The sequence below is a fragment of the Clinocottus analis genome, unplaced genomic scaffold, assembly GCF_023055335.1.
Source record: "Clinocottus analis isolate CAN_PGR_092001 unplaced genomic scaffold, fCliAna1.0.p SCAF_9, whole genome shotgun sequence".
Classification (NCBI taxonomy): domain Eukaryota; kingdom Metazoa; phylum Chordata; class Actinopteri; order Perciformes; family Cottidae; genus Clinocottus; species Clinocottus analis.
Genome location: NW_027176251.1, coordinates 12,851,873 through 12,869,759, shown reverse-complemented (window position 1 = coordinate 12,869,759; position 17,887 = coordinate 12,851,873). Strand labels below are relative to the sequence as shown.

The window sequence follows — 17,887 nt, the reverse complement described above, 5'->3', positions numbered from 1 at the left end:
TTCTCCCTGTGAGGCTCACTATCGCTTTCCTGATAAGGCCCCGCTAACGAGTACGGGGCGCCCAGAGGAGAACGCCCTCGTTCGTAGCGTCATTAAACCTGACCCGGATGATCGGCGTGCCCGCCACCGGCTGAGGGAAGCGGAGCGGCAACGCCCCGATTACAAGATGTCTTCCAGCAGGGGCCATCTCGACCTATTTATTGCCGCCCGGTGATATGCACGGGGGACCCGAGGTGCTTAGATGGCTGAAGATTATCCATGATAACCCTTGTTCTAAAAACCTCGGCTTGCCCCCCCCCTACTATTTTATGCCATCAATAGGATTATCTCTCACTGATCCAGTTAAAACAAGAGTCCCTCTAGTCTGCTGGGGCTCTGTGTGCGTTACAGTTTTCTCAGCGTAGAGAAATAAATGTGAATCACCCTCATGTAGACTTGCTTAACATATCCTGTGACGCCCACATTGTTCAGTTGGGGGACGCGACCACCTCGTCTCTATATCTTTGAAGCAGCGCGGGCCAGATGGCATACATCAGTCGTAAACTGGATGTGATTACGAAGGTTTTCATCAGTTTTTATTGCCCTAGATTGTGCCTGGAATAATTACATTCTGCATTCAAGCAATACCCAGATGGTCGGCGTGCCAAACCTCTACAGTGATATTTATTAAAGCCTTAAAACATGGTTTATATCCCTAGCAGCCGCTGTGCTATCGGTACATATATAAGAAAGTCATTGGGGCCTGGTTGATGCTTTATTGTTTCACTGGAGCCTCCATATTCCAGTTAACGCTGCAGCAGAGCTCCAAAAGGGTTCTGAAGGTTCAGAAATCGCACAGCATAAATGTAAATATTGTTACTGTTTGCCAACACGCCTGATTATTATAATCAAAGGTTACCAATGACACGCTTTGAATTGACTATATGAGGAATTCAAATCGACATGGATTTGGAGAATTATTTTAATTTGTCTATGTACAAAACACACAATTAATACGCCGTCCTCAAAGCCAGAAGACGCCAATTAGACAACATTCACTTTAACTCGCTTGATAATCAAAACCCACTTCATTTAAAACCCGGCGGACACAACATGAAACCGTCCTTCCAGCGGTTCAACAGTCCCCAACATCTGGTTTGAGAGGATAAGGGAGAGACTGATTAAGTAAAAGATTTTTCCCGGCGTGTTTGCAACGTCACCAGAAATGATCCCCAGAGAGGCGTAGAAAGGTGGGAACAGAGTGCTGCAGGAAGGGGTCAGCATCTTGGCCCCTTGTTTCAAAGTCAATGTGTTCTTTTAATGTATTTTGGGGTGAGATGCCTGGAAACAGGTCTGTGGTCAAAACAAGCTTACAGAATTTAAAGGTTTTGTTCCACAACATAAAACAGGTCAGCAGGTGATTTCTGTGGGAAAAGAGTATTAGTTCTACTTTTTCTGGACAGAATATCCACTTACTTTGGGAACTGTCCGTCTTTCAATCAGAGCCCCGGCTCTGCTCCTCCCTGTTGTTGAGTCCTTGAGCAAGACACTTAACCCTGAGTTGCTCCCCATTGCTGTGTTTACGGTGTATACAGCAAAAAATGTAAGTCGCTTTGGATAAAACCGTCAAATAAATGTAAAAAAAAATTGAAAAACATAGCAATAATCTGCCTTCATAATGAGGAAGTATCCGCCGGCGCTGAGTGAAACGTGTTGCTGTTAACTGTCAATTAATTTGTATTGATACAGCCCAATATCACAAAGGACACGGGAGGGGGGCGGAGTTTCCATTCTGTTCAACACAAAACACCCTTCATCCTCAGATAAAAACCTCCCCAAAAGTAATCTGCGCTACATAGATGATGAAAGCAGTAAAAAAATTAAGAAAAGAAAAAATGACCAGAAATCCACACCTTGTCGTCTGTTTTCCTATCTTGTGTGCTTTGACCGTTTTGAGGCCAAAACGTCTGGGAGACGTAATCAGTGTTTTTTTGTTCAGCACCCGGTGTTTTAAAGAGAGCACCTTTCTTGTCTCGTTCTTTTCCGAAACATGCTTTTGCCGTGGGTCACGAGTCATAACAACTGTGTTCTCTGAAGGATGAGTGTCCTCCAGAAAAACTCTGCTGCTGCATATCAACATGAGTATGTTTGTGTGTGTGTGTGTGCGTGCGTGCGCATGCGTGTGTGTGTTTCCGGTGCCTAGATGTCCAGACGGGCCTCGCCCCAGCACAGTGCGACCGTGTCAGCTGCCCTGCAAGAAGGACTGCATCATGACCCCGTTCAGCGACTGGACCACGTGTCCGGTCACTTGTGACGCAGGTACAGTGAAAGAAATGAATTAAACCGCTTTGAAAGGAGAGACGAACAGGCTAATAGGCAATAAAACTGCTCCTTGCAGATCACGGCGAAGGAAGAAACATGTATTCCCTTTATAATTAGATGTATGTATTCTTCAGTCTGGCTTCGGTGCAGTACATTACACCGTTTACAACGTTTGGCTTTGTAGTTTCAGGCGTTAGTGATAATAAACAATCATCAATTAATCATAATGCTCTAACTCAGTCACTGCCTAAAAATAAACACAGAAGCGAGTTCAAATGAAGTGTGTGGAGAAAAGAAACGACAGAGGTGGGACCCATTAAACCGCCGCACAAACACTTGCCCTCGCGTGTTGTTACACATAATTAATTTGACAGATCGGCATGTCAGACAACCTTTTGGGCCGACCTCTTTAAGAGCGCTGGCGCGCCCGACTCGCCGGTGGCCACAAGTGTCAGCGAGTCGAGTCGGTGTTGTTTTCCCGTTGCGACCGGAAGAAAAGCGCGTCGTTCGGATGAGGTCACCTTCGCCCAGGCAGCCGCCGGCCGCGCTGCCCGGCTACGTTGTTATTGATTTACATCTGAGAATCATTACGTCCATATTTTGATGACCCGACGTGACACGCTGGCATAAATCTCTTCACTCGGAGCGTGCTGTTCCGTTGTGCTGTGCATTTTTAATTTCACGCTATTGATGTCTTCACCTTGCTCGCAGAGATTTCACACCACCCACACACACACACACACACACACACACACACACACACGCAGGTTTAAAGCGGGCAGGGTTCAGGACTATCCAGAGGCTCGTTTCATCTTAATTAACTACTTGAGGTCAAATCCCCACACGTAAACACCGTAAATTTGATCTGAGTCAATTCCAAGGTCTAATGGGATTTTCCTACATCATCGTCGTTGGCTTGATATTCCCAGTAATCAGACGTGCGTGTTGTCTACGATAGCTATCCAATTAGATTTGGCAACAGCAGTCTCCCAATTCTTCAAGGAGTATTAACAGAACAGCCTACGTGTAGCTTATTATTTTGACATGTTTCTCATCACTTTCCCGTGCAGACATTTCTCATTTCATTCAATAACGGTAGTGTGTGTGTGTAATAGTGTGTGTCTGTGTGACTGCTCAGCTGGCAACGCTGTGAAGAGCAAGCAATCAAGGAAACGTCTTATCATCCAGCTGCCATCCAACGGAGGACAGGACTGTCCGGAGTTGCTGGAGGAGGAGAGGGACTGCGAGGTCCCCAAAGTCTGCCCGGGGTTCAGGTAAAAGCTCCACATGCCGGGGATTTCAGGTTTCATGTTTTTACTGCTTGTAAAGTGACTAAATAAATGATAAGGACCTTATCAATCAATTAAAAGATCTCTAGCTTGTCCAACTTTACCATTAAGGTTAAAGTTAATACTAATAGCAGTCAGGTAACAATAAAAACACCATTCTGACAAACTAATACTTAAAAGTTAATACGAATACATTTTTCTGTAATACATTTTTTTGTTTACTTTGGTGAGATTTTGAAAACAGGACGTGAATATTTCTATTGTCTAGTTAGTATCACTTCTTTTTCTCAAGTTGTTAGACTTCTTCTTTCACCACTTCGTAAGATGTCAGTTTGTTAAATTATTAAACAGATAGAAAAAAATAAAGGAATGGATTTTTCTCTCTTTCATCTCAATCTATTAAAGAAGCATCTGTTTGTGGTATTGTACTATACATACTACAAAACAAGCCTGTAGTTTTTCACTTTAATTGCAATAATTGCAATATACCTCATGATATTGGTCTGAAAAAGTAAATATTTCATTCCTGAATACACAGCTTTATTACACGTTTACTTTCTCACGCGGTACAAAGTTGGTGTCACAGTGAACGCCGTGGGTTCAGTAATACACTGAGACTGTCCTGATTCATCTCCAGGTGGAAAACCCACAAGTGGAGGAAGTGCCAGCTGGTGCCGTGGTTCCTCAGACAGAGCCGCCCGGGTGCGCAGGAGACCTGCGGACCAGGACTCCAAACAAGAGGTATGGAGACCGATACCTCCCCCTTTCTCTCCACATCTCCACCGACCCGTTCCTAATCACCGTAAATTAAATCTTTGCTCGTTTCGGTGCATTTGGAGCCCGGCCACGAAGCGGCAGATGGATGCTGCCAAGGTTTAGAGAAAAGGCCAATTTACTCAGAGCATCAGAGCACACATCTCATCCTCCCACATACTTACTCACAAACACAAGTTGACACACCTGAAAACATCGGCAAGAGACTTCTTTTCTTTTTTTCTGGCGGCTTTTATTTTTATTAAAACATTTGTTGTCATCCTCCTGAGTTTGGGAAGGAAATGTGTCACCGCTCATCGTGTGCCCCTCGAGACTCGTTTGACAGTGTGGCTCGGTTCACTGCTGGCTTTTTTTCTCACCTCCGGCTCTTGTCATGCAATTTTAATCAAATGTCTCCGGTTGAAATTTTGGTGGCGACACTGCACCTTGCCTATAGCGCGCGGAAACCCAAGCTCCTGTTCACATGGGCTCCACGCATACATGACAAGCACTTTAAAGGAGTTGTGGCTCTCCCACTTTGAAAGCATATTTCCTCTTGCCTTTTCATCGACGACGGATGTGTCATGTAGTCCTGGGAGGCTTTCATAGAAATTCAATTTCAGGGCGTCACGCAGAATGATCAATTTCATTATGTTGGAGCTCCTATAGAAGGTCATTATTAGTGCTTATATTTCTGTTTCGTCTGCGCTAACTTACTTTAATGGATGAAAGAATCAATGTATTCATGGAAATGCTTTGAGGTCTACTTAGACACACTTGCCTTTGGTGCAGCTTTTCACTGATTTCACACCATGTGACACCTGCTGCACACACTCTCCCGCACATGTTTTCACCCCTCTGACACTTCTGTCACTGACATGAACCAAAAAAGACTCACTGTCTATTCTGGGCTGGGTTTTTTTCCTGACAGTGTATTCTGTTGTTTACCTGGATAGAGGCTTTCCTTCAAGGGAAGAAAACACTATTTTAGCACTATTAAACACACAGGATCAGCAGAGCGATTGATAGAGATTGATTTCACTATGAAGGTACAAGCCCTGCAGAACGTGCACCACAAGAAAATGAAATATTACTGCAACACAAGTAATACCCTTTATTAAAAGAACAAAGAATGGGATGATGCACGCCAACAGAAATTGACTTGTAGGCTTTGAACCAATTGTGGTGGAGATGTGTGTCTGCTATGCTTATAATAGTTTTTTGTTTCCTGGGAGATGTAATCTGATTCACAGAGTTATGATCTATTTTTCATTGACTCTTTAGTTGCCCTCTTAAAATCTCCATTTGACGTTATGTTGCTCACCAGTGGGCGAAGACGAATTTGGATTACTCTTACTGTATTTAAAGGAACAGTACACTGATTAAACGAGTAACTGGGAGGTGTGGGGGTTGTGTTGTGTGGCTCTGAATGAGCCTGATCTATTCTGGGGAAATCAAATGTCATCACTTGAATCTATAAAAGTGCAATACTGAATCACTGGAGTATCCCTTTACCAGTAGAAATACCAATCGTGCATTTCTTTGAATTATTTAAGCTGTCTGTCCTACAGTATGAAAACACAGACAGCAGCAGGTTAGCTTAGCTTAGCGTAAAGACTGCTAGCCTGGCCCACCAACATCTCTAAAGTTCACTGACTAAAGTGTTCTTGTTTGTGGTTTTATGGGAGTTTACGGACTATTAAACTAGTGACCCTAGGGCCTTCTGACCTCACCCAACTGGTTGCTGGCTTTAGTCTCATGCTGTATTTATCCAAGAGATGATAACAGTAGTTTATATCCAGTTGTGCTGTTGAATCTAATTCAATTAAACTTGTCATCATGCGGCATATTTCATAAGCTGCTTGCGTGTTCTGTCCATAAAAGCTGAAAGCACCGGTCCACTCATTCCCTCTTTTATGACCATACGTCATTGTACTTTTCAATAGTTGCTTTGACAGCCAATCCATCTGCCGAAACAAATAAAAGATGAAACCACTTTATATTCTAATGAAGCCTTTCTGACCCCGTTCTTCCTCTGAATCTTCCAGCTGTGTCCTGTCGCCAGCTGGACGGCACGCAAGCCGACATCAGCGAGTGTCTGAAATTCGCCAAGGCCATGCCACTCATCACTCAGCGCTGTCAGCTCCCCTGCCAGGACGACTGTCAGCTGACCAACTGGTCCAAGTTCTCGTCCTGCACGGCGGACTGCGTGGGGGTCCGCACCAGAAAGAGGGCGTTGATCGGTGAGAACAGAGCGAGAGAGAGACACGCGGGTCAAAAACGATGGCCGTTTGTTTTGAACCCATCTCAGATAGACTTGTTTGCACTGTAGTTGTAGTGTCTGTGAGTTACCAGGCAGTTTAGGGGGTTTAATGTCGGCGGGCGGAGACGAGCAGTAAAAGTTAAACACAAGGTCATAAATCTCTTCAGGTGCTTCTTACCAGCCGAATTCTCCAGAGGGATTAAAGCAACAAATCTGAAATAACTCCTCAGCCTTTGTTATCCATCAGGTCGTCCCCAGACAGTTTCCGTGTGCATCACAGCCATAAAAGCAAAATGACATGAAATGAGATCTGCGATGCATTAAGGCACCTCTGCTGGAGGTTACAGGAGGGGGGGAGTCAACTTTAAACTGTGAGAACGTGCATTTGAAAAGCTTTTAGTTTCCCCTAATGTGAAATCATTGACCCATTTACCCATTTATAAAATAGCAGAGGTCATCTGCTGCATTTAAACACTTTTTGAAGAAGTTGTTTTAAAAGTTTTAGAGTCGCCTGTATGCTCTTCTTAGTCTTACTAATCTTTGCTCAGTATAAAATGATACCATGACATCCTAAAGATGCAAAGATTGATCGTTATATTGAGCAAAATGTGAACTTTTCCGCTTCCTGTTGGTCACTTTGACCTTTACACACACATTACAGAATCCAGCAACCGGCTGCGCCGCCGTTCTCATTTGCATGGGAAACCACTCCTGATGTCACAGGAAAACAAATGTGCACATTGATTTATGGTTACCAATATTAACGACATGTCTAAAGAAAAAAAACAAAAAAAAAACGTCATGCTGTTTTAGTAAAAGAGCACTCTGCTTGAAACAATTTTGCCAGCGTAATCTATCATCAGGAGGCATCCAGCCTTTTTTATTTCTTTAAGTACACTAGCTCAGACTCTCCCAAAAGCCTTGATGGTGGCTTTAAATGTGATGAGACTCAAGACACATCAACCTAGCAGAGACAGAAATCCACCAACACCAGAGTCACCTCTCCCAGAGCAATCTGCTCATCGCTGTCATCCTGCTGTCCTGCAGGGAGAAGCAAGAAGAAAGACAAGTGCAAGAACACGCAAATGTACCCTTTGAGTGAGACCCAGTACTGCCCCTGTGACAAATACAACGCCCAGCCGGTGGGGAACTGGTCAGACTGCATCCTGCCTGAGGGAGGCCGAGTGGAGAGCATCCTGGGGATGAAGGTCCAGGGAGACATCAAGGAGTGCGGACAAGGCTACCGCTACCAGGCCATGGTGTGCTACGACCAGGACAACAGGCTTGTGGAGACCTTGCGCTGCAACAGTCACGGTCAGTAGCTGTGTGTGTGTGTGTGTGTGTGTGTGTGCGTGTGTGTGTGAGTGTGGACCTCTGGCAACAGCTGCACCTGCTTCCAAGGTGCATGGCCTTCATCGGGGTCATCGGCGTCCTCCAAGGCCACAAGCCGAAACAATACAGTTGTTTTGCTGAAGTGAATTTGTTCAGGTGTTGACTCTGACACCACGGAGGTGAATGGATTTCTGTTTGCGGGGCTCAGCATTGAGCAATTAACGACGGCCAAATGTTTTTATAGCCACATTCACACACACTGTATTTGGAAAAATTACATCCATAGTGGACATGGTATATGATGATACTTTTTTTTGTTGGTGCTTAAAACTGAGGTTTGACATTTTGTGCGTCTTGATTTGGGGATTCATCCGCTGCTGCCAAAGCCAGTCGGTCGTTGACTGCGAGTAAATTACGGAGACCACCTGCCAGAAATTCTTCCAGTTTCTTACACAAGCTGAGAAAGCTGCCGGTTTACTGTCACTTCAGTCCAGTGGTGTACTGACCCTCTAATGTACCGGGACAAAGCCGGTGGGCCCTGTCCGTCTCTGTGTCTGTCTCTGTCTCTGTCTATCTCTAGCCCTGTCTGTCTCTGTGTCTGTCTCTGTCTCTGTCTATCTCTAGCCCTGTCTGTCTCTGGCCCTACAGAGGATGTGGTGAATGTGTGGAAGTTGTTGCCAAAAGATGGTGTTTAATAACGTATTAATAAAAATCAATGGAACTTGTTTTTACTGAAGAAAAGGTCCCAATGAAAGCTGTGGACATTGTTTTGTGTGTTAAGGGGATTCTCCAGAGTTCCAGAGACCCTGATTATGTAAAGAAATGAGACCAAGACGATCTGAATGGCTAATTAATGTTAAAAGTCAGCGAAAACATGTCCCATGTTGGGTCAACGAACAATTTAAGTTTGGCCTTTGGACCCTGGCGACAGAACTGCGTCAAAGCGCAGGAGGTGAGCTGAGGTGAGCTGGAGCAGGATACGTTGTTTTCCCTCTCCAGCCTCCACTTCTTGGGTTCCAGGTGAGAAATATGCGGAACGCTGCGGATGGAAGAAGAACTTTTTGTTCTGTTAAATATTCATCTGAAGTGAAGGATATTGTTTGTGCGCATATGAAAGCCCCTCCTATGGAGCCTGGCGACTCATTTCGAATGCTCAATTTCACGTAAAGGAGGCTTGTTTCTAGCACACTCCTGTCAGAATCATTTGTCTCCTCGTTGTAGGGTCTTATCTTGGATCCAAAATACTTCAAGCAAAGAATCCTGGCTCAGAAACTCGTTGTGAAATTGCTGTGAAATAGAATGCGGGAGATGTTCAGATGAATACATCAGTGTTGTGCATATATAAACATGGTTTTAGTCTCCTTGTGTGAGTCACAGATCCAGATATGCATCAGTTAATCTGGGTGTGGGTGTGACAAGGGCATGTCGTAAGGATGGGGTTGTGTGTGTGTGTGCGCGCGTCTGTGTGCGTGTGTGTGTGTGTGTGTGTGTGTATTTTCTGTGTATTTTTACACCTATGTGATGCGCATCCACACATTCATCTTCAAGCATCAGTGAGCTCCAACAAAAGATGTGTTCCTTGAGGTGCACGGAAAAACAAAAAACACTTTCATGCTGGGCGTTTCGTACATGTGAATCTCAAAGACATCATTAAATCTCTCTTTTCATCCTTCCCAGTCAGTCTCGCTCTCTCTCTCTTTTTCTCGGTCTCTCTCTTTTGCTCTCTCTCTCTCTCTCTCTCTCTCTCTCTCTCTCTCTCTCTCTCTCTCTCTCTCTCTCTCTCTGCCACTCCCTCGTTAATTTTCCGAGCCAATCTCGCTGTATCTCAGCCATCATCGCTTTCGATCTGGATAGTGGAGGAGACGCGTTGTTTCCTCGACTCCGTTGCTGACACAATGCCGTCGGCTGTGATGTCAATCGGGTGAACTGTGCCACCGTTAACTCTGTATTCCACAAACGGCAACAGGAAGAGAAAAAAATAACCATTAAAAGTACACGTTGATCCAAGCTTTGTGGCATTGCTCACTTTTCAGATTGCCGGTTCTATCACACTGTTTGCTGTTCTCAAAACATGACCCATCTTAAACTACAGAGAACACTATGGAGAAAAGGATTTTAGAAATGTGTTTTTTGGAAATATAAATAAATATTTTTTTTTATATTTTATCAGAAAGTATGAAAGAGGAGCTTGCCTCTGGGTTGGGATGTAACGGTACACAAAAGTCACACAAAAAATACACAAGGATACTTTTTTATTTATTTTGAACGGGCTGTATGTGTCAAAGAGAGACAAAATCCTCTTAGTTTACAATTTCTATAACAGATATAAGGAACATTTCCATTCCTGCATTACGCTGTACGAACACTGAAGAACTGAAACTCTTATGCGATTACAACTGATAGTAAAAAATAGATAGACCGATAAGATGCATGCATCAGGAGGTTTCAATTTGTTCCACCTTGGCACCATTTAGTCATCATACCAGCGATGCCTTTGAAAGTGTGTTAGCATGTTGCACTTTCCATTCACATATAACTCTCTGGACAAATGTATCTCTCTCTCTTTCTCTGTCTTTCTTTCTCTCGCTCTCTCTCTCTCTCTCTCTCTCTCTCTCTCTCTCTCTCTGTGTCTCTCCCCCCTTCCCCCCCCTCACCTCCCTCTATCTCTCTCTCTCTCTTGCTCGCCACATTTCCTTTGCGCTCGTCACAGTGAGACCGACTCGCACTCCACTAACCTCAGCAGATGTTGCTGATGGCGGGCGGCTCAAAGTGTCCGGGGGGGGGAGCTCGCTTGTGTGCTTAAGTTCCACATCATGTGCATCGGTCTACCTGCCGTGGATCCTGCGTGCAGCTGACCGCACCGGACCGTGGCCGTTCAGAACGCCTGCACGACCCACCAGAGCCCTGCGTCACATCCCGATGACAGAGTCCTGATTCTATTAGCTCGTCCCAGCTGCAGCCAGCTCATGCCAAAGACTGAAATCCTCTTGGTCTACCTCCATAGTGACTGTCTATATCCACACAATATCTTCCATGGGGAGATTTCAATTCCAACTGGACACAGAAAGTAACTACTACCATCAACAAGGTCATGGTGCAGTTGGGATCCCCTGCTGTGTCCTAAATATATGTGACATGACTCGTATAGATCTTATATTTATGGTGGTAAGCAGCCTGTGATGCTTTGACCTTTACCATGACAAGATGGCTCAGGGGGCCTCGGCTTGTCTTTGCAGCATGTGGTAGAGGAGGAGGAGGGAGGGCTGTCACGCTGGGGAGCCGCGGAGGGTAGAGCTTGAGGGCAAGCGTCTTGCTGGGGACCTGTGAACTTGAACAGTGCTGCAGAAAACAGATTTGCTGGTGCATGACAAATGTTACAACGCGTAAGGATGTTTGTGAAGGTTTGAGGTCTAATCTCGGTGTCCGTCGGGGTTACTTACGTCCATCAAAGGGTCCTTCTGGCTGTTTTCAGAGCACCCAGGGATTAGACTCTCCCTGTTGGCTCCGAGATGATTGGTCACGGGTCAAAAATCAGGTTGTAATGTTGGATGATTCCCGGGGTCAAAACGTTTGTGTAAAGCTTCTCGGGGCCACCCGCCCCAAAAGAGCGGACAGAATTTGGCTTCAGAGGCCAACACCTCCATGACTCAGCCAGACTTTATTCCAAGCTGGATGGCCAGAAATAAACGGTGGCGCGATCCACCATCAGGGTGTCCTCGTTGGGCAACCAGGGGCCCAGCATGCCAGTGGGTCCTTACAGGGGCAAAACTATTTCGGGGGGAGAAGTCCCATTACAAACATCAAACCAGTGGAGTGTCACGAGCATTTCTATTTCGTGTTTGTTGAGAGATTGTATTCTTTCTTAGTTATTTTGTAACACCAACATGTTGCTCACTGCATCATTACAGTACACAAATGAACGTTTCACAGGTTAGAGACAAAACTTAAAACATTAAGTTGTATAAAATGACAGTGAAAAGCTCATGTTAGTGTTACAAACTGCACTGCAACATAAGATGAGCCTTCATAGACACCCAGAGGGGAAATTCAGGAATCGGCTCACTTACACAAGCCATGTGTGAAGAAAACACTCATTTGGCTAAACAGCTTCTGTAAAAAACAGAAACTCTGGACCATAATTGCGTTACAACATTTCTGGGAGAAATGCCAGAGATTCCAAGAAAGTTATGGAGCTTCAGGGAATTCAACAAATGGATCACTGTGCATGTGATCAATCATTCTCACTTTTAAATGCCATTTCATTTTCTTTTTTTTTCATACAGCTACAAAAACCTGCACAACTCTTTCTCTTTAGACACTTAGCACCTCAAAACAAACTTATTTTAACATACTCATATACGGTTTGTCAAATTGTGTCGTTTTTATTCTTGATTATGTCACCAATCGGACCAAATTCCTTGTATGTCTAGTATTTCTTCATCAAAATATCACTTGCAGGTATTTTCAACAGGCTAGAAATGACAGTGGGCTCCTGCGTGTACAAATACCAACATTAACATGCTGTGCATGATGGTTCAACACAGATAAAGCTATTGTTTGTGTTTGCTTATGTTCTGAGGAGCATGCCGACAGACTTCGACTGCTGTTAGGAATCTGGTCTGTTTGAGTACATATCCTAATTATCTCTGGGAGCTTCAAGAGCTGTGAGATTGTTAACGTTTCAGGTGAAGTGGAGCAGTCAGCAGTTACAACTGCTTTTGGGAATTACAACAGGATGAGTGCCAGGTTACAAGTTGACTTGTGTAGGCAAAAAAAAAAAGAAAAGAAGAGATCTCCTCTTTGGACTCAACCCAAAACCTTTGTGGGAGCTTGGCTTGGGAGTCGACACCGAGCAGGTTTATTATCAGTTGAACTGCAAGTGAACCCGTGAGTGCTGCAGCATTTACACCGAGCGCGAGCTGAAGTGGCTCAATGGTTCGGGGAGGACTGTTCTCGACTCCAGGACTGACAGAGGTCAAAGGCGGCGAGGCTTATGTCGGAGGTCACACTGAAGTCAGCAAGGTGTTGATGTGGAGATGCTGATCTGGACTCTAAGGGGGGGCAACCGAGTGTAAGGAGGTCAGGCAGCAGAAGTGTATGTGTGCATGCACGTGTATGCATGGGATCATTATGGCACAGCGGGTTTAGTTGCTGCTGGGACTGAATTAAGAAGATCTTTTTAAAAAAAAATCATATTAGCTGTAAGCAATGGTACTGCTCATTTTTGGGTCGGCATAGTTTTTGGCCAGCAAGATCGTCCTTCAACTGTCATCTCGAGCTGAGCCAAGTTTTATCCCTGTTTTTAAGCTCCAGTCATCCTTCTGGCCAAAGCGTTTCTGAGCAAGAGGCTGCCGCCTTCGGCCGTTAACAGGGAAAGACAAACTAACTGCCTTATTTGAGGTTAAGACTGTTTGAATTGAGACAGAACTCGGGTTTGTTGGTTTTTTGTTGCCAGATGGACGTGGGTAAAGTCTCATGCACACATTGTCCTGACTGACAAACCCGCATCCTGAGCAATATTCAGCATAAAAAAAACAGAACAAAAGCCTCCCAGTTGATTTCAATTAGACCACTGTAGGTAGCGCCCAAATAAAAACAAAAAGTATTAGAAAATCAGGGTCATCCGACAAAAACGTTTCATCTTTTGCAGCAACCCACATTCACGATGGATAAGTTTGCAGCAGAGACGGCATAATTCCACTGTTTACCTTGAACTCGTCGAGGCGGTAACAAAAGCTGTGAGATCCTGTCTCATTCTAATATGAGCTGTTGTGCAGTGATTGGCATCTGATGAGCCTTAAAACGTGTGGGAGTGTTACTCAAACTTGACTTTCTGAATTCCATTTCATCTTCTCAACAGTAGCTTGTAGCAGCACACGCCAACACAGCCAAATGCATTATTTATCTGTTTGTCTGTATGTTTTTGTTTAAATGTGATGCTAATTTTGGTCTGAACGTGGCGTGATGTGAGCAGGCATTGGGAGTGGGGCATCACTTACCACTTATAAGATAAAATAATCCTTTGAAGTCCCGCAGTGGTGAAATATACAAGATATCAGCAGCACAGGGTACAGTGCACACAATTGACAAAAAAAACAGTAAAGAATTCACGCTATCTGAAATATGATATATACAGCCAGAATATATCATATAATAATATGAGTCTCCCTTTTTAATATCCAGCAGAGCTGAGCGGCCAGCAGCAGACAGGTGCTGTTGTGTGAGACATGATGGTGGTGCTGCAGAAGAACATATGTGAGAGAAAAAAGTGAGAGATATTACTCACATATGCATTCACAAAAAAAAAGAACCAACTGGCCTCTGTGTGATTCCTCTGAAACGTGGGCGGTGTGTTTACTGCCAGCCCGTCAGCGGAGCGCCACATGTCTCTCTTTGAGGAGTGGAGCCGCCTGAGAGAGGCCACATCAGAACGAGGAAGTGGTTAGACGCTCCACTTTCCCGGCTCATTCACCTCATCGATTTGCTTAATCAAAGGCTAAACTGATTTACAGGCCCGCGCTGCTACACAAGCTGACAATATAAATGAGGCTCCGTCTACTAAACAGACTGCTTCCTGGTTTAAAAATATATATCTTTGGGTGGATAAAAACCATGTGCAGTACAGTTCAGAGTGGTAATATCTTTTCAACATATCTGACTGAATCTTGGCCTGCGTGTGCTAGCGAAAGCTGAGAAATTCAAAGCCAAGAGATGGTGAAAGAGCACAAAAAAAATAAAAATAAACACATGTGAGGAGCAAGAGGGAGATTCTTAAAATCAGTCCTGCTGTGTTTCATGACCCTGTGAGCCGAGGGAAAATAGATTGAAATAATGAAGCTTACTGCTGGGCCCAGCCTCTTTTGGCAGACTTTTCAGACTTTTTAATATTACAACCCAAATAATCGTGCCTTTGAATGTGGGCCCTGTTTTCATTCCACTGGGATAAAGATCAATAAATGCATTTAGATTAGTTTGTGAAGTATCAGTTAATAGTTTGTTCTTGCAGCTGGGTGTTTTTTCCCCATCTAGCATTTACAGAGCTCTTGAACTTTAATGCTTGTTTGTTGGAATCGAAAAGAAAAACTAACCTTTGGGAATTTGGCAGAAATGTAGTTTCATACTAGATAATGAAAACAAAAGTCTTCTCAGGAATTCAAGAACCGGCCACAGCCGGTTTCTCTCCACAGCAGTCGTCCCTGCACCTGGAGGCGGTGAGGCTGCTGGTGGCAGCCGGAGAACAAAGATTTTTACTTCAAAGCTAATTTCTGATGAATCAATTTTACGGTGAATGCATTTCCTTTTAAATGATTAACAGTCCGCTGTCTGGTCATTCATTGAAACAGATTGAGAAGGAGTAAATCATAATTCTTTCAGGGGTTTTTTGCACTGTAGGGAAATGAAAAAAAAAGAATATTCCTTCGATATAAAGAACATTTTGCACGTTTTAAAGCTGAATGCACCGATCTGGTGCACACAACTTTAAGAGGCAAGCTCTATGGAGATCTTTGTACTCTAGTATTCAGTTTAATCATAAACACATTGGTTGGAAGGTTTTTTTCATTCCTTCCCACAAAGCATGTCTCACACTTTGCAAAGTCCGCTCCAGCTGTCAGTGGAGGGGTGGGATTCGGGCGCAGGGTGCTATGAAACTCACGGGCACGAGCCGCGAGTCACCTTCCCAAGCCAACCTCGGTTGCAACAAAATAGTTTCAGTCCATTATGAAACGGTGGCGTAGCTACCGGTCATTTATTAATTCATGAAAAACACTGGATTAGTCACAAGTAAGCGCAGCAAAATAAATGTTGTGTTTGAGCTAATTTGCCGACATGGCACATCCTGCGTTCACACTCGTACATCCAAATGTGTTTGATTTCTGTAAAGCACCTGCATTTTTTGTCTTCCTTTCAGGCTATCTGGAGGAGGCGTGCATCATCCCCTGTCCCTCGGACTGTAAGCTCAGCGAATGGTCCAACTGGTCACGTTGCAGCAAGTCCTGCGGCAGCGGGGTCAAAGTTCGCTCCAAGTGGCTTCGAGAGAAACCCTACAACGGCGGCCGGCCGTGTCCCAAACTGGACCACATTAACCAGGTGCGAACACCACAACGGGAGCTTAATCTCCATTTTGGAAGTCTGAATTGATGGCTGAGCAGGAGACTTGAGAGAGAAAAAAACTTAAAACCCTTATTCTTGAATATTTAGTAACTGTGCTACGATATACAGTATTTATACGTATTACAAGCACGAAACACATTATATGTATCCAACACAGGAGAGGGAAGGAAAGTCTTACTGAATAATACAGTAAGCTTGAGTCTGCAGAGCTTTTCTTCACCTTCCCCTCATTATTGCAGCACTCATTTTTTTCTGCCGAGCAGACGATGGGTGCTATAAATGGATCCCATCCACCATAACGCCCCAACATGTGCCAGTTGACTCCTTAGGCTTCCATGTTTTGCAAAAATGAAATGCTTTCCGAGAGTATCAGCAGATGCAGATTAAGGTTGTGTTGATCTACGCCTGGCGGTGTGTGTGTGTATGTGTGTGTGTGTGTGTGTGTGTGTGTGTGTGGGTGGTTTGAAATCTCTGGTGTGTTTCTGTTAAGTTCACACAGGTATTTATGCCAGAAGCTTTTCCGATTATGTCCTCTGGAATGTTGCATTAATCGTCGGTTCTGCACTATATGAACTGTTGGCATGTATTCATTAATCCGTCTGTCTCCTTCTAATCCGCCCCAATGCTCGCTGGATGTGACTCATCGCTACAGGCCCAGGTAAGAGCTGCTCTCCTCAGCTATTTGTAAATGCAGCCACAGATGTTAAGTGTCACCGATGTCAGTGGGTCATCGACAAATACATGTAAACAGTCACGATATCCTCACTGTGAGTAAACAAGGTACTATGAGATTGGAGTTTTATTCATGTGGATGTTTTCTTCTCGGAGGCAGAGCTGCTCCGGGATCAGAAATAATCATAAGTTAAAACTCAGAGACGAGCCAAAGAATCACTTTGTATTAAGCTAAACTGGACAACTTGCAACGCTAAGAGAACATATTTGTAGGAATACAGATATTCTTATCATGAGCTGGCTCAACCCAGAAGTAAAACCACCAATCTGCTGCTTGTGTCTACTTCAAATTGCACGGAGAACACGTGAAGCGCACGAGTAAGGTCCTCCCGTCCTCAGGTGTACGAGGTGGTGCCGTGTCAGAGCGACTGCAACCAGTACGTGTGGGTGGCCGAGCCGTGGAGCGTGTGGAAAGTCAGCAACGTGGACCTGAAGGAAAACTGCGGTGAAGGCGTCCAGACCAGAAAAGTCAGGTATCGTGTCTGCCCCGTGAATATTCTTTGTATACATTAGTAAAAGCATAACGATTAAAGGTTGTGTATATTAGCGCTGGCCGATTAGTTGATTAGTCAATCAATGGAAAATGTTTCAATAATAATGTTGATAATGATTTTTTTTTAAATGTTCATGTATAAAAAATGTGATTGTCAAATGTGGGGATTTGTTTAGTTTCTTTTCTTTGATCACACAAGACAAGCAAATGAAGACATCGCCTGAGGCTCTCTGAACATGAGATGGACTCTTTTAAGCTTCCATCTTTTGCTGTTTTTATTATTAATAATGAAATCATTTGTTGATTGATCTGGAGAAATTGCAGTCTGTCAGACCTCGACTGGAGCTGGGGCGTGCGCTAATGTGTGTTCAAATCAACATGGCTACCTTGTGTGAAGTGATTTGGGAAAAATATGTTTAAAAAAAAAGATCTGGGCTAAAATCTGTCTCAACAACAGAAGTCGCTGCCAAATCCTTTTGGGTGGAACTCAAAACTTTTAGAATAATGTTGAACACATGGTGAGACATACGCTGTAATTAGACTTATAAGACTGTAATTAGATGTTTTGTGAGGCATAGAGAACCAACCGTGGATTCATAGTACGCACCCGTA

General features: G+C 44.2%; 1 protein-coding gene across 1 annotated transcript in view; it reads left to right on the top strand.

Moving 5' to 3' along the window:
* thsd7ab (thrombospondin, type I, domain containing 7Ab) overlaps positions 1 to 17,887 on the top strand; it is a 127,227-nt gene that overhangs the window by 77,906 nt on the left and 31,434 nt on the right. Inside the window, exons 10-17 of the mRNA XM_068569159.1 lie at positions 2,183 to 2,298; positions 3,440 to 3,575; positions 4,228 to 4,331; positions 6,392 to 6,586; positions 7,654 to 7,920; positions 15,848 to 16,026; positions 16,703 to 16,708; positions 17,122 to 17,255. Of these exons, the coding sequence (XP_068425260.1) occupies positions 2,183 to 2,298; positions 3,440 to 3,575; positions 4,228 to 4,331; positions 6,392 to 6,586; positions 7,654 to 7,920; positions 15,848 to 16,026; positions 16,703 to 16,708; positions 17,122 to 17,255 (1,137 nt within the window). The remainder of the gene's footprint in view (positions 1 to 2,182; positions 2,299 to 3,439; positions 3,576 to 4,227; positions 4,332 to 6,391; positions 6,587 to 7,653; positions 7,921 to 15,847; positions 16,027 to 16,702; positions 16,709 to 17,121; positions 17,256 to 17,887) is intronic.